Source organism: Amyelois transitella, chromosome 7 (assembly GCF_032362555.1).
Source record: "Amyelois transitella isolate CPQ chromosome 7, ilAmyTran1.1, whole genome shotgun sequence".
In the NCBI taxonomy this organism is placed as follows: domain Eukaryota; kingdom Metazoa; phylum Arthropoda; class Insecta; order Lepidoptera; family Pyralidae; genus Amyelois; species Amyelois transitella.
This window is the reverse complement of record NC_083510.1, coordinates 2006535-2023386: the sequence shown is the minus strand read 5'-3', so window position 1 is coordinate 2023386 and position 16852 is coordinate 2006535. Positions and strand designations below refer to the sequence as shown.

Here is a 16852-nt window from a genome sequence, read left to right as displayed (position 1 = left end):
AATTGTACCGAATGGAGATATCAACCTGCTTTGGGATTTTTGATTCGCTGCTTGTTAGTGCTATTTTCCTTTTATTTATAAAAAGGGCAATGGCACCAACTTATAGTGCGTCAAAAGCTGCCTTCACCTTTCACAGCAAGATATGAAGCCACTGATCTATCGGGAACACACCGTATTTATAATCAGAAACACATCTGCTAACTGCTTTTTTAAATTTGTTAATTTAAAATGGTATCAGTTTTTATATACTGGCAACACCGAATGCTCTTGAGGAAAAGTTTCTGAGTGCTCTTTTTTTGAAAAGATCTCTGAAACGTTATTAAATGATTTGCTTATAAGTATATTCTACTAATTTCAGAATTTTGTTGTAAACGTATAAAAGGCTTACCATTTTAATCCCGCTTTATAGGTGTTGGAATATAACCATTATATTATCATTGTAACGAGTGACAAAAATTCCTACGATGCCTGTCTCCAACCTGCTTTGGGATTTTTGATTCGCTGCATGTTAGTGCTATTTTCTTTTTATTAATAAAAAGGACAATGGTACCAACTTATAGTGCGTCAAAAGCTGCCATCACCGTTCACAGCAAGATATAGAACGATCCTCCCCTACTGCGAAAAGAACAAAGCATTTATCATCAAAAACACATACTAACTGCTATACTAAGTTATTGTTGTTCTTAAATGGTAAACTTTGATTATAAGCTGGTAACACCGCATGCTCTTAAAGTTAGGAGCACGATTCTGGGAGCTCTCAAAATTTGTATTATTTTATGTTTGAAAAGCTCTCAGAATCGTTTTCAGATAAATTTACAACTTATTTGCATGCTCCTAATTTTAGAGCATAAAGGTTTTGTTAGCTTATGAAAAATGGTTACCATTTTAACCACTCTTAACAATCTCAGGGTTGGGATATGGATATTATAAGCATCACTACATTTGGCGTCAAAGAGTCGAGATATCAACCTGCTTTGGGATTTTTGATTCGCTGCTTGTTAGTGCTATTTTCTTTTTATTTATAAAAAGGGCAATGGCACCAACTCGTAGTGCGTCAAAAGCTGCCTTCACCTTTCACAGCAAGATATGAAGCCACTGATCTATCGGGAACTCACCGTATTTATCATTAATAAAAGCGTAGTAAAAACCTAAACACGCTTTTTTTATGTTTATGTTTGAAAAGCTCGCACAAACGTATGTTATTCATTCTGATGACTTTGAAACACAATTTAATTTATAAAATTTTACATCATTCCGGTTGTATTTGCTGATGGAGAAATATTACCATTTTAACCCCATTTAACAAACTTTGTGATGAGATCTAACCAAAGCTAGCATGTTCTACAGAACGTTGGTGCTGTGCTCTACCACAATACATTTAATGTGCTATAATCATTTTTATATTTGAATAGTGGTGTGTATTATCGTTTTAAGTTCGTGTATCTAACCTGTGTTGTAATTGCATTTTATTAATTAAATAATTTGTGTATTATATTGATCATATATTGTGTACGCCCAACACTATGTATAGTATATCGTTACTAACTTGTATAACTGACCTTTGTTTTAATTAATCATTTTGATGTTTGAATATTGTTATGTATACATTAGCATTGTTTTGTACTCAAAATTCCATGTAACTAACTTGTATATTTGACCAATGCTAAAATCGATTAATTTACTATTGAAATAATGTTGTGTAAACTCATGTCTTGACACTGTGTTATGTTTTATATTTATTTTATTGTTACTAACTTTTATGATCTAACTTGTGTTGTAATTAATCATTTTAATATTAAAATAGATCCAGCGTTGCATACTCACAATACCATGTATGTATATTGTTACTAACTTTTCAAACTAAACCGTGTTGTAATTGCATTTTAATATTGCGTATATATTAACCCTGCGTTGTGTACTTGTACGTTGTTACTGAATTTGTACATCTACGTTGTTACCGACTTCTATAACTGACCTGTGTTGTAATTAATTTGAATAATTCGGTGTGTAGTTAATTTGAATAATTCGGTGTATATTTTGTACCGGTATGTTATAATTTTATACTGACGTATATTATGTATATGTTGTTACTAACTTGCATAATCGAACCTGTTTTATAATCATTGTAATATTTGAATAATGCTTTGTATTATGTTACAATCCTGTGTTGTACACTCACATATTGTTACAACTTTTATAACTAACCTGTGTTGTAATTGCATTTTAATATTTGAATAACATTGTGTATATATTGACCTTGTGTTGTGTACTCATTATCATCTCAGCCACATGAAGTCGGACCACCTAATGGGTGGTATGCCTACGCTTCGCTTGCGGGTATGTGGTTGCTATTCTCGAAATTTCTTTTTACTACTTCAACCGTTCTACGCTCTTCTGACTCCACTCACTGACATTTCAACAAACTAATCCGATTTGACTTAATTTTTTTTTTCTAACAGAGTATATAAATAAAAAGAAAAAAAAATGATATTTGTAAATGTATTACTAAACAAACAAATTTTATTATCATAAAATCAGCAATACCATCTTCAATTCATCGTTTTAAATACTGCATTATCATCTCATCATCATAACACTATGTATTCATATGGATGTATTAATTTACATTAATAGATAAGTTTTCTATTTTGGGAATAAGAAAAAGATCAATCATAGAAAAAAAAATATAAAAAAAAATCACTGATTTACTTATAATTTAACACGAGATAGACGAGACCTTAAATTCTTTTATTTCTGAGCATAAATGACTGGATCGAAGTTGTACAACATATTAATATTATTATTTTTTTACAACAGGACTTCCAACTCGAGAAACGCCTGGACAATCAGCTCATAGAGAAATGCGCCGCCATCTTGGAAGGCTCTGAGAAACACGTGGATATCAGCATGCGAATCACCAACGAAGATCGTGCGTTCACCTCCACACTCTCCTACCACATTGCTATGTAAGTTTTAAAAAGAAAAAGCTGTTTTAATAAGAAATTTAATTTCGAATGGTCCGCCATTTTGAATATCTAGAAATAGTTTACCAACTTGTCTCTTTGATTAAAAATCAGTTTTCTAGCAAAAGTTTCCATCGCTTGAGAAAAGAAAGGACGTCGAACACTTGTTCGACGTCCTTTATTTATATATACTTATATATAAATAAAATAATATTTAACAGGAAATACGGCGACGATGGTCTACCAGACGACAGTTCCATCGCCATCAGCCTGACGGGGTCGGCAGGCCAGAGTTTCTGCGCATTCTTATCCAAAGGTGTGACAGTCACGCTAGAGGGAGACGCTAATGACTATGTCGGTAAGTTTGTCTTTTACATAAGTTGCTGTCAGTCAAGTAGGCAATCCTCCTCTCTCTTTCACCCTCTTATCTTACTCCTTATTTTTCTCCTAATCTTTTCCCATCTCTTACTCTTCTTAACTCTGTATCTTAAAGCCGTAGACCGTGATAAGAAAGCCGTAGACCGTGATAAGTTTTCTTACGTTGTGTTTCCACTACGTCCAAAACTTTCCGAATTTCCGGCTCTGAAAACTGCACTGATTTTTGCTAAATTTTGTATGTTAAACCCGGCTAAATTGTAATGACTTTAATTGAAAGAAAACTGTGTACTTTTATTGTAAATTAAAACGCGTAACCTTTTTTTAGGCAAGTGTCTATCAGGCGGCACTGTCATCATCTACCCTCCAAAAACGTCGCCGTTCGAGTCCCATCTCAACGTGATCGTCGGCAATGTCTGTTTGTACGGCGCTACTTCCGGAAGGGCTTACTTTAGGTTCGTAAAAATTAGTTGTGCCTCATACAAAATAAGCCCACTTATATACGTCAAGATAGCTCAATGCCTGGTGTGGACCTTAATTGAATGGCATAAGGTCAAGAGGAAGAAGAAGTTATACTTCTTATTACTAAGAAGGTTATATAGGAATAAATCGTTCGTCTTATTGGGTAGAATTTTAAGGTCGATATTAAAGCACAACTTATTTTCCTGTATTGCTTCACGAATGTAAAATTGTTTTAATATCATGGATTTCCATCGGTTCAGGTGCATCAGTGTTAAAATAAATTTATTTTTACACAAAAGTTCAGAGTACAGATTATTAGACCTATGAAACAACCTAATTTCTCCATAAAAACCATGAAAAATGTATATTGTGATACAGGGGAATAGCATCGGAAAGATTCTGCGTCCGCAACTCCGGTTGCGTGGCCGTCGCCGAGGGCGTGGGCGACCACGGCTGCGAGTACATGACGGCGGGCACCGTGCTCATACTGGGGCTCACCGGCAGGAACTTCGCGGCCGGCATGAGCGGTATGTAATGTGACACTGCTGATACTTGAGCTGTATGTAATGCACTCTGATACATGCACGGTATGTAATGCACTGTAATACATGAGCTGTATGTGCACTGTGATACATGAACGGTATGTAATGCACTGTGATACATGAACGGTTTGTAATGCACTGTGATACATGAACGGTATGTAATGCACTGTGATACATGAACGGTATGTAATGCACTGTGATACATGAGCTGTATGTGCACTGTGATACATGAACGGTATGTAATGCACTGTGATACATGAGCGGTATGTAATGCACTGTGATACATGAACGGTATGTAATGCACTGTGATACATGAACGTTATGTTATGCACTGTGATACATGACGGCTGATGGACGGCAACTTACCAAACCCCGGACACTCTTTTTTTTGTCACCTTATAAACAATGACGTTTGGCACATGTCATTATTTTTAATTATGGCGACTTCTTCACAATAATCAAGATATTTTAACAGTTTTTAGTTGTTGTTGTTTAGATTCGTGAACTGTTCAGTTTTGACTGATGTTAAAAAAATACTCTTTATTTAAAAAAAAAAAACATTATCTTGTTAAATATAATATATTAATTGTATTAAATTTGACAGGCGGTATAGCGTACGTGTACGACGTGGACGGGTCGTTCAAACAAGGCAAATGCAACACGGAGATGGTGGAGTTGCTGCCGCTCGAGCTGCAACACGATCTGGACGAGGTGAAGAAGCTTCTAGAAGAATTCGTGCAGTTGACTGGGTTTGTGTTTTGTACTATCTTCTTATGCGTTACACTCTTGTCAGAGTGGTCGTGGTCGTACAGAAGGGTTAGTGGCTCGCTTTACAATCCTTCGCCACTCGTCGCGCATCGCTGCCTTTCTGGAGCATTCACAGAGAGGGTCACCTAGTGCTGATTTTATTTGATCTGTCCACCTCATGGGTGACCTGCCTCGAGGTCGGGTACCCTCAACTCGCCCCTGCACCACCAGTCGTTCAATGGAAGCCTCGTTACGACGCGACACGTGCCCGAAGAAAGTGAGAATTCGAGCCTGCACTAAGGAAGATAAGCGATGCTTGATTCTGAGTTCCTGGAGAATGGACTGGTTGGTGCGAAAGTCTGTCCATACTACTCCAAGCATTCTTCTCCAGCACCACATCTCCAGGGCATCTATGCGTTTTCTCTCAGTGTCTCGTAGGGTCCACGTTTCCGCTGCGTAAAGGAAAATTGGGAAGATCAATGCACGTACAAGCCGGACTTTGGTCGCTTTTGTGATTTTCCGGCTCTTCCAGATCTTTCTCATCCTATCCATGGCAGATCTTGACATGGCCATGCGTCTCTTAATCTCCTCGTCGCATCCTCCATTGTTGGTGATCAACGCTCCCAGATATATGTATGAATGTACAACCTCACAACCCGCAATACTAGCGACTTCTGGCTGGTTGTTATTGACACGGTCCACAATCATCACCTTAGTCTTCGACCGGTTGATCCTTAGCCCAAACTCGTTACTAACCGACTCCATTTTATGTAGGAATGTTTCGATATGTCCGGCACTAGTAGCAAACAAGGTGGTGTCGTCCGCATACCGCAAATTCGATATTTGCCGGCCTCCAATCGAAACACCGTCCTTCCAGTCTTCCAGGGTGATTCTCATTATTAATTCCGTGTAGATGTTGAACAGAAGCGGAGAGATAATACACCCTTGTCGCACTCCCGCAGCAGGATGGAAGCTGCTAGACATCACTTCATCGGTTCTAACGGAGGCTGTCCCATCTTCATAAAGGCGCCTCAAGAGATGTACAAGATGCTTTGAGGTGCCCATCTTTAAAAGAGTCTCCCAAAGTTTCGGCCATTTCACAGAATCAAACGCCTTTGAAAAGTCAACAAAACATACGTAAACCGGTTTATTGAATTCTCGGGCCTTTTCTACGATTTGGCGTACTATCAAGATCTGTTCCCGAGTGCCCTTACCTTTGACAAAACCAGCCTGTTCGGGGGCAATTTCACTAGATAGGTACGCTTTGAGACGCTCATTCAATATATGCAACAGGATTTTACTTGCATGCGAAATGAGTGCAATGAGTCGGTAATTACTACATCTCTTTGTAGACCCCTTCTTGTGAAGCGGAATAAAAACAGTGTGACACCATTCCTTAGGCCACATTCCCGTTTGCCGTTTGCCATACTATAGACAAACAGTTTTATTTGATATATCCTTTAAATTTCATTTATAAAGCGTGATGCTTTATTTTTGTAAAAGTAATTCCCCAATTATGCGGGTAAAATTCCCAAGGCGCGCGTACTGACCCTAATTTCACGATACTTTTGTCAAAATGAAAAGTAACCTAAACCTATGTTCTGGTAGCGCTAGCAAGGTGATTGATGTACGTAGAACATTACAAACATATTCAGTTACTTAGCTTTTCTAACACAGAAACTGTTTCTTTTTAGTTCTGTTCCAATTTCGCCGCCATAATGCGATTCATGCTAAATAATTGTTAATGTCTCATTGACTACAGATCTATAATAGCTGAAGACCTCCTCAAGACATGGCCGGCCCCGGCCAAAATGTTCGTCAAAGTTTTCCCTTACGAATACCAGAGGGCTTTGAAACAGATGGCGCTGAAGCAGAAGACTCCTGCGCAACACAAAGTTGAAGCTAACGGCAATGCGGAGAATGGCGTCTTGGATATTGAGGAAACAGTTCGAGATTCGGAACTGGAGAAAAAATTGGATAAATCTAGGTAAGTAGGTCTTATAAATTAAAACTCTTAGTCCCTGTTGTAATCTCCCCGGGGAAGAGTCATCGATCGTCGAGTTGACCCTATTTTTTTAAAGTTTTACCTGAATTTCAATATTTAGTATAAACTAAACATCTCTATAAATGCCGCAGTATATTAACTTTCATCGTGTCCGTAGGGGATTCATCAAATACCCCCGAGAAACTTCCATGTATCGGCCGGCTGAGAAGAGACTGCGAGACTGGGACGAGATATACAACAGTCAGCATGTGCGACGAACACTAAGAGTGCAGGTAAACGATTAACTGTCAATTGAAACTCTGTGATAAATGTGATTTACACGACATCTCTACGTCACATGCCATCAGCTAATCGTGGTAAAGTGTGCTACGCCATCAGCTAATAGAAGCGAATATTCCAAATCGCGCATGCAAAGTTTTAAGGTTCGAAGCATTAATACAATATTGTCAATGCCGCGTGCTTCCCTTCGGACGGCGGTTGGATCCGAAAACTTGGTTTTTAACTACAATCGCTCTTCTTATCACTACATAGTATAAAACAAAGTCGCTATTTTAGTCTGTTTGTCTGTATGCTTAAATCTTTAAAATTACGCAACGGATTTTGATGCGGCTTTTTGTAACAGGTAGAGTGATTCAAGAGGAAGGTTTTTATGTATAATAACATTTATAATTTTGCACCCGTGCGAAGCCGTAGCGGGTCGCTAGTTTATTTATAAGAACAATTCACAATTTTATACACCACATCAAGAACCAAACATTCCTTTCGGAAGAATTGAAATAGGGTATTTCTCCAGAAACTGGTCCACTTTCATGCGAAATCTGTCTCAGGCAATTGCTTGCTTATAACTTAAAATGACTTTATTACAATAATAGGCATCTACTTGGTCAACAATAAAAAATAAGTTAACCGAACGTATTTCCGCTATTTTAGGATTTATTGAGCTTTTTCTGAAAAATTGGCACAGGGGACTGTTTCCTACGACAGGGGACTGATTTTTGAAATAAAAATACCATGTAAGTACAAAAATATAGTATTTTTATCATTATAAAATACTAAAAACCTTACGTATCATGTTATTAAAGATCATAGAAACATTAAATCAACAGTATTTTATATGAGCTCTTCGTTATTAACAGTCTTATTAATAATTTTACTCTCACTAGAAATCTCACTTGAGTATCATTTAATATCACATTAATTAAAAGATGTAAGTGCCTCAGACTTCAGAGTCTTTCTCTAAATACTAAGTAATCTCTAAACAGTCTCACAATCATTCATCTGCTATGAAAATATCTAGTATTTTTCACATCTGATTCAACTGTTATTGTTTTTCAAATACATTTACACTTGAATCAAATTTGTAAAAAAATCAGTTCCCTTTCATAAGCAAATTAGGATTAGGCAGTTTCTCTATGACTTGGTCCATTGCAACATCCGCCACATCCATTTGATCAATCCTAAATGTTTGACCATTTTTATCACACAGTTGTAGGAAGGTAACACGCGGTTCATCTTCTTCTTTATCAATGGTGTCAACAACGCTCACATATCTGTATTCCATATTTTTGGTAGGTAATTTGACAAGGATGTAATCACCAGTGTTGAAAGCATTTGCTGTTCTGTTCAGTTCTGTTGCTACAGCAACAGAACTAGGTCCTGCGTCATTCTCTGTTTCTGAATCAGTGAACACATCTTCTACACAAAGTTTTTGCTTCTGTTCATACAAGTTTTATACCCGAAGAATTATTGAATTTTCCGGTAACTTAATGCACTCTGAGAGTACAAACAAAATTCATAACACAACATTTTTGTCAGCAACATCACCTTTAAGTGTGGCATTTGTAAAGAATCTGATTCTTCAGACTCTGTAGTGTTTTCTCTCATGAATGCTGTGGCAATGTTTTTCAATTATTTTTTCTCATTACGGACTACCGTAAACACGAAGTGGAGAGAGCATTGCAGCAACTATGCTGCAATGCTCTCTCCACTTCGTTTTTACTTCGCGGTGTTCACGAGGAGTCATTTTTTCTACAAGCTTCTTAGTTCCCTTTTCTTTTTTTAGGTATTTAATACGTTCCTTCTCTTTAAGTGCTTCCCGTTTCTGTGGATCGTTTTTCATATGCTCATATCTCTTTCGCTCAGCTTCTCTTTTTCTTTGTAAAATCTCTTCCCTAGAAAGCTTTTTCTTCCTCGGCGCCATACTGTACTCGTAAAACAAGCGTAAGACAGTCCCCTGGAAGGAAAAACAGTCCCCTGTTGTGTGGCGGGGCAGGGGACTGTCGCCAGGGGACTGTTTTTTTATTATTTCATTTAGAGGCCGTTCAAAATTTAATTGAGTTACGTTATTTCCCATTACTCATGGATCATATATATTTTAAAACAATATAAACTACATAAGGTATCAGTAAATTAAATAATAGTAAATGATAAAATATTCTTACCAGAGGACTGTTGATTTCAAGGTTATAGTGCGTGCTTCGCAGATGGACGCGTGCATGGCACTCAATAAAACGGCGTCCGGAAGCTAATGGCGGCATCTGTGTTAACTTCAGATCGGTTGTGTTTCGTTACACTCAAGTATGGCATATATTAACCTTTTGGAAAACGTGGCGCGTAATTTAAAATATGCATAGGGGACTGTTCGCGAAATACGGAGACACATTTTAATTTTATTTTTTGATGATTTTAAATTATGTTTGTAATAAATAAGCATTACTAAAGAGCGATTCTTAAATTTTGTTTGAATAATTAAACAAGTTATATGATTTCTACTGATATTGTCTTAATTATTTTGCTTTTAAGTGAGTATTCTGTTGTGGAGACACCCCAGGGGACTGTTTTTATAGCACTTTACGATTATTTTTTTAGTAAAAATATTTGTTTTAATGAGGGATTTACTGCCAGTAGGGATAGATCTGGGCATTAACTTTATGAGTTATTATTACTTATTACATAATGTATACCTATTATGAAAATATTGACCTGAGACAGCGAGTGGACCAGTTTCTGGAGAAACACCCAATATGCAATGTAAAACTGTACCAGGCGGCCCGCTGCATGGAGTGCGGCGTGCCGTTCTGCCAGAGCGGGCACGGCTGCCCGCTCGGGAACATCATCCCCAAGTGGAACGACCTGGTGTACCGCGGCGACTGGCGGCAGGCGCTGGAGCAGCTGCTGCAGACCAACAACTTCCCCGGTAACTGTAGAAACATACATATAGTCACGTCTGTGTCCCTTGCGGAGTAGACAGGGCCGACAGTCCTGAAGACGCTGACGGGCCACGGTCAGCTCTGTTTGGGCTTTATGATAGAATTGAGATTCGAATAGTGACAGGTTGCTAGCCCATTGCCTAAAATAAGAATCTGTTTAAACATACATACATACATATAGTCACGTCTATATCACTTGCGGGGTGGACGGGGTCGACAGTCCTGAAGACACTGGCAGGCCACGGTCAGCTGTTTGGGCTTTATGATAGAATTGAGATTCGAATAGTGACAGGTTGCTAGCTCATCGCCTAAAATAAGAATTTAAAAGTTTAAAAGTCTATCCCTAAGTCGCGTCTTACGACAACCACGGGAAATGAGATGGGGGTGTTCCTATTCTTTTTTATATTGGTGCCGGGAACCACACGGCACTGTATAAACACAAGCTAATTTTAGTATATAAGGTATTTACGGGTAGTAATTGCCAATGGTCTCAATAAAACTCATGTTATTGGCATTTGGCATTGGCATCAAGCAAATATGAATGAGATGAGATATAACATTTATATGGGGGTCGCGTTTAGCTATCTGGCTATATTTATCTTTGATTGGAAAAACTTTTCATGGTGTCATCATGATACTATATATTAAAGCGAAGCCCTGGGGGATTAGCATAACACGCGCGACGCCGTTTTGGCGCTGGACATAGTAACTCTCCTTTTCGTGTAAGCAAGTAATGCTTTATTGTTCACTAAGGGAGTACATTACAAATATAAAACGTACAAGTAGTACAGTACAAAGGCGGACTTATCTCTAAGTGGGATGGGTGGATATCTCTTCCAGCCAACCTGACAGGGCTAATCCCTAAGTGGGATCTCTTCCAACCAACCTGACAATAAGAGGATCGCATACAAAATTGAGGCAAGGGTGAACAACAGCAATTGTACTTATTAAATGTTTTTTTATTTATTCAGAGTTCACGGGTCGCGTTTGCCCGGCGCCGTGCGAGGGCGCGTGCGTGTTGGGAATCTCCGAACCGGCCGTCACCATCAAGAACATCGAGTGCGCCATCATCGACCACGCCTTCGACAGCGGCTGGATACAGCCGGAGGTTTGTATTGCACAATACAATACCCCTCTTTAACGTAGTGGTAGAGTACTGCCACGTTTATAAGTGGCGTCGGCAATATTTGACACTGAACATTACATACATACATAAATATAATCACGCCTCTTTCCCGGAGGGATAGGCAGAGACTACCACTTTCCACTTGCCACGATCTCTGCATACTTCTTTCGCTTCATCCACATTCATAACTCTCTTCATGCAAACTCGGCGGTTTCGGGTACTTTTGACCTGACCCTTTACCAGGACGTCCTTAATTTGATCAAGATACGTTCGTCTAGGTCTTCCCACCGAACATTACATTAAACTTAAAATCCAAAAACAAAGTCTCTTGCTATCTCGCTAATACTTGTAGTACAATAGCGGACAGTTCAGTTCGCGGGTTCAAATGGCGCGCTCTGATTGGTTCGACCGCTGAAATATTTTCGCGGCATACAAACGTTAGATTTCTGCGCAGGTATATCGGTGTAACTTATAATTATATAACTGTTTTATAACACAAGTAACTTGAAGAGCCAGCGTAATTTTTTTTTTTTTTATTCTAAATGCAACAACTTTTTGGCCTTAGTATATAAAACATAACAATTGATTTCAGATACCTGAACACCGCAACGGCATGACTGTAGCTGTAGTCGGTTCAGGGCCCGCCGGCTTGGCCTGTGCCCATCAACTCAATAAGGTAAAAACTATTTCTTGTTTATCCCAACTTACTAATTCTTCGACGGCCTCTGTGGCACAGCGGTACGCTTGTCTGTGACATCCGAGGTCCCGGGTTCGAATCCCGGTCAGGGCATGATGAGAAAAAAACTTTTTCTGATTGGCCCGGGTCTTGGATGTTTATCTATATAAGTATTTATTATAAAATATAGTATCTTTGAGTTAATATCTAGTAACACAAGTCTCGAACTTACTTTGAGGCTAACTCAATCTGTGCAATTTGTCCCGTATATATTTATATTTATTTTATTTACTAATGATTTAATATGCGTCTTCCTTACAAAAGTCAAATATTCGATTAAAATCCTACTATAGTAGAACCGCCTAAATGAGTCCTCGCCCGCGGAGTACAGGGGCGCGGGGGTATGACGACGAAGGGGAACGAAAGAGGTGCGGGCGGCGGTCGAGCGTAGCGTGTAATACAAGGGGCGAAATGTTACTGGACATTTCTTGAGATATGTGACGTCATAGTGGTTAGCGGCAAACAGGTGAAGATTTTTATTAAAAAAATAATAATGGCTATACAAAATTTGAATGAAACAACTGTAAACTATACAACGTGTTCCTTTTGTTATCCCATAACTCCATGGTATCAACGAGACCACGTACATGAATTAAATAGCATAAGCATTTTTCGATTATTGTTATTTTCAAATTTTTATTTTTCATACAAAACAATTCGATAAAAATGTGATTTTATGATATATAGGTATGATATGTAGGTAAAAAAAAGGTAATAAAGTTATGTATGTAATATTTATTTATGCAAAATTTATCAAAATTATAAATCAATCACTTATGTCCATAATATCACTATCACTGGAACTTGATTCTTCACTTTCACAACAGCCATCATCAGAATCATCAGAATCGTCTTGCACATTAATAATAAAATCAACAACTTCATCTAGGACTCCATCATGTTTGCAATATTCGTCTTCGATTTTAATCACGTGTTTAACACAATTCTCCCATTTCTCTTTGGGATATTCAGCAAATAATCTCTCTAATATTTCTTTTTTCTGGTCCAAATTAGAGTCGATACTTTTTTGTGCTAATTGTCCTTTGATATCACCCCAGACCAACTCAATTGGGTTCAGGTCTGGGTGATATGGAGGCAAACGCAATACTTCGTGTCCGTTTCTTTTCAATACCTCGTCAATTTTGTAAATATCTTCTGTGAAATTACTTTTAATTAATTTATATAAGTCATCCTTTCTAAGTTTTTCATCAAAAGGCACGTTATGTCGTCGTAGCCATTCTTGCATAGTTGGCTTGGTAGAAGCCATAGTTGGCTTTTTCTCTTCTCGAACCGAATGATAAGCTGCGTTGTCCATTACTATGACAGAATTTTGCGGTATATTAGGCATGAGCTTTTCATTTATCCATTTACTGAAATTTGCGAAATTCATAGAATCGTGATAATCACCTGTTTTACATTTGGATTTGAATATCACAAGGGCTCCGTCTACAAATCCAATTTGACCTCCACAATGTACGATGATCAAACGGTCCCCTTTACCAATATGAGATAGAACGCCAAGTTCATCCTTTGATTGCCAACATTTTGAAACGTTATGAGACGCGTTTACATAAGTTTCGTCAAGGTATAAAATATGTCTTCCTTCTCTACGATATTTTTTAATAGTATTTAGGTATTTCCACCTCCACGATGTGATATTTGGCTGTTCGATAAGGAGTTTCCTTTTAGATCCGCATTTCTTAAATTTAAAACCTAGATCATGTAATAATAGCCTTAAATATTCCCTGCCGCAGTGTAATATATTCTCTTCTCTAAGTACAGCGTTCAAAGTTTTCAGAGTAGGTATTTTTTTGAAAATTGTGTAAAACTGAGTGACTTTTCTTCTTACCACTCCTTTTGTGAAATCGTCTATTTCCACTCTTTTTCTACGAACCTGTTTTGGTTTTCTCGGTGATTTAAATCTCTCGTTGTCATTTAATGCTTTCCCTTGTTGTACAATTCTAGATACAGTCTTTTCTGATAGTCCAGTAACTTCTGCTACAGTTTTATTTAAAGGTATATCTTGTTTATATTCATCAGAATTTGGGTCGAGTTTCTTTTTTCTAAAATATTCATATACGTTAAACGCCATTTGTTTGCACTGACTATTAATTCTATGTCCGAAAATATTTCGACTCATCTTGAGAATGTAATCTCATGTATAATTTTCACAAGGCGTCCGCAACTGTCAACACGTGTGATCGCTAACCGCGTAGCGAGCGAACTGAGTTTTTACAAGAATGCGCCCGCCGCCCGCACCTCTCTCGGTCCCCTTCGTCGTCATACCCCCGCGCCCCTGTACTCCGCGGGCGAGGACTCATTTAGGCGGTTCTACTATACTATTATAAAGGCGAAAGTTTGTATGGATGTTTGTTACTCTTTCACGCAAAAACTACTGAACCGATTACCATGAAATTTGGTATGTAGGTAGCTGAAGACCCAGAATAACACATAGGCTACTTTTTATCCCAGAGTTCCCGCGGGATTGATAGGGTTTCCATGCGGACGAAGTCGCGGGCGGCCTCTAGTAAAAAATAAAATCTTATTGAAATGGTAACTCTGAGGATAATTGCGAATGATTATTATACGAATAACAAGCAGCTAGGAAAAACTAGCTGTCAAAAAATTTAAATTTGTAAATATTATCAACCATTGTTAAAAACAGAAAAAGATCCTCTATTAGTCAACCTTTTATTTTTATCCTTTACCGAAGTCAATTAATCCGTAGGCACAGTAGTGCCCCCGCCAAGTCGAGCTTTAATATATGTAATTTCCGTCACCAGAAATGATTGAACAATTTTTTTTCTAACAGGCCGGCTACACAGTAACAGTATTCGAACGTAACGACCGTCCAGGCGGTCTACTGCAGTATGGAATTCCCACTATGAAGTTGAGCAAGGAAGTGGTGGCCAGGCGGGTTAAACTGATGACCGCCGAAGGAATCAGCTTCAAGTGCAGTGTGGACGTTGGCAAGGATATATCGTGCTTGGAACTGGCTAGCGAGTAAGTGATAGGTATAAAGTGTGAGGAGTGACACAAAAAAGTGTTTGAAAACCCTTTTACATAAATCATCGTCACTACATCGACATACAATTATTTTTTTGTTTGCACAAATTAGATTTAAAATTTATTAATTTAAATAATACTAATAAGTGAGCCTACTTATACTACATGCATAGTCACGTCTATATCCTTTGCGCGGTAGACAGATCCAACAGTCTTGAATAGACTGATAGGCCACATTCAGCTGTTTGGCTTTATGATAGAATTGAGATTCAAGTATTTAAACTAATACTTATACTTCACCACCATACTATACCTTACATCCTTAAACATAAACAAAAAACCCGTTTAACTAACAAACGACTAGCCTGATGGTAAGCTGTTACCCTAGCTGTCGGACAATCGCATCGATTTGATGAATAGAATAAAATAGATTTATTTTCAAAATTGGATACAAGGTATCACTTAATGACGTCACATAAGATGTCATAGACAATTGACCTGTCTACATACATACAGTCACGTCTATATCCCTTCTATAGCCAAAAGACTTGAATAGACTGAAAGGCCACGTTCAGCTGTTTACCCCAAATTCATAAAAGTTAAAATTTTTATTCATTATTATGTATGGAACACTTCATATCACTTAATAATCGTCATATCTTTTGGTTTCACAACATTGGTTGACGTCAAATAAATTGCCTAAAACTAAGTTTAATGCCGCTTCCAAAGCGTCAGTGCAGAAGAAGCGGTAACAAACAAACCCGTCTTTTATCATTACATGTATATAACACTACATGCTGTTTAAAGATTTAGTACAAATGTTTAATAATATAATGCACGTGACCGCTTTACAAATTTTATGATTTTATTGCCGTGTGGTTTCCGGCAATAATAGAAAAAAGAATAGGACCACTCCATCTCCCTCCCATGGATGTCGTAAAAGGCGACTAAGGGATAGGCTTATAAACTTTGGATTCTTCTTTTAGGCGATGGGCCAGCAACCTGTCACTATTTGTATCTCAATTCTATCTGAAAGCCAAATAGGTGAACGTGGCCTATCAGTAGTCTTTACAAGACTGTTGGCTCTGTCTACCCCGCAAGGGCTATAGACGTGACCATATGTATGTATGTACAATTGTTTAATAATATACGCACGTGACCGCTTTACAAATTTTATGATTTTATTGCCAGGTATAACGCGATAGTCCTCTGCATGGGGGCAACGTGGCCCCGAGACCTCCCGCTGAAAGGCCGGCAACTCAACGGCATCCACTTCGCGATGGAGTTCCTCGAGTCCTGGCAGAAGAAGCAGATGGGCTCCGCTCACCCCATGAAGGAGAACCCTGAGCTCAGCGCCAAGGACAAGAACGTGCTCATCATTGGTGGAGGTGACACTGGGTGTGTTCTCAATTTTTATCTGGAGAGAAAGCTCTAGTTGTGTCCGCATTTAGAGATTTCCATCTTCACTAGTCAAAAGCGGTCTGCATCTAATGGTATCCTGCTACCTATTTAAAAGCCGTGTGTTTTCTAACATCAATAGAAAAAAGAGTAAGGCCACTCCATCACTTTTCAATGGATGTCGAAAAAAAAACGACTAAGAGTACTTAATAAGCCTATGGTTACAAGGGATACTTCTTTTAGGCGATGGCCCAGCAACCTGTCACTATTTGAATCTTAACTC

General features: G+C 38.3%; 1 protein-coding gene across 1 annotated transcript in view; it reads left to right on the top strand.

Annotated features, from left to right (window-relative positions):
* LOC106143528 (uncharacterized) overlaps positions 1–16852 on the top strand; it is a 58497-nt gene that overhangs the window by 35564 nt on the left and 6081 nt on the right. The window contains exons 29-40 of the mRNA XM_060945313.1: positions 2818–2966; positions 3185–3321; positions 3667–3793; positions 4179–4327; positions 4947–5091; positions 6852–7076; positions 7252–7366; positions 10140–10290; positions 11275–11411; positions 12022–12105; positions 14978–15168; positions 16363–16569. Of these exons, the coding sequence (XP_060801296.1) occupies positions 2818–2966; positions 3185–3321; positions 3667–3793; positions 4179–4327; positions 4947–5091; positions 6852–7076; positions 7252–7366; positions 10140–10290; positions 11275–11411; positions 12022–12105; positions 14978–15168; positions 16363–16569 (1817 nt within the window). The remainder of the gene's footprint in view (positions 1–2817; positions 2967–3184; positions 3322–3666; positions 3794–4178; positions 4328–4946; positions 5092–6851; positions 7077–7251; positions 7367–10139; positions 10291–11274; positions 11412–12021; positions 12106–14977; positions 15169–16362; positions 16570–16852) is intronic.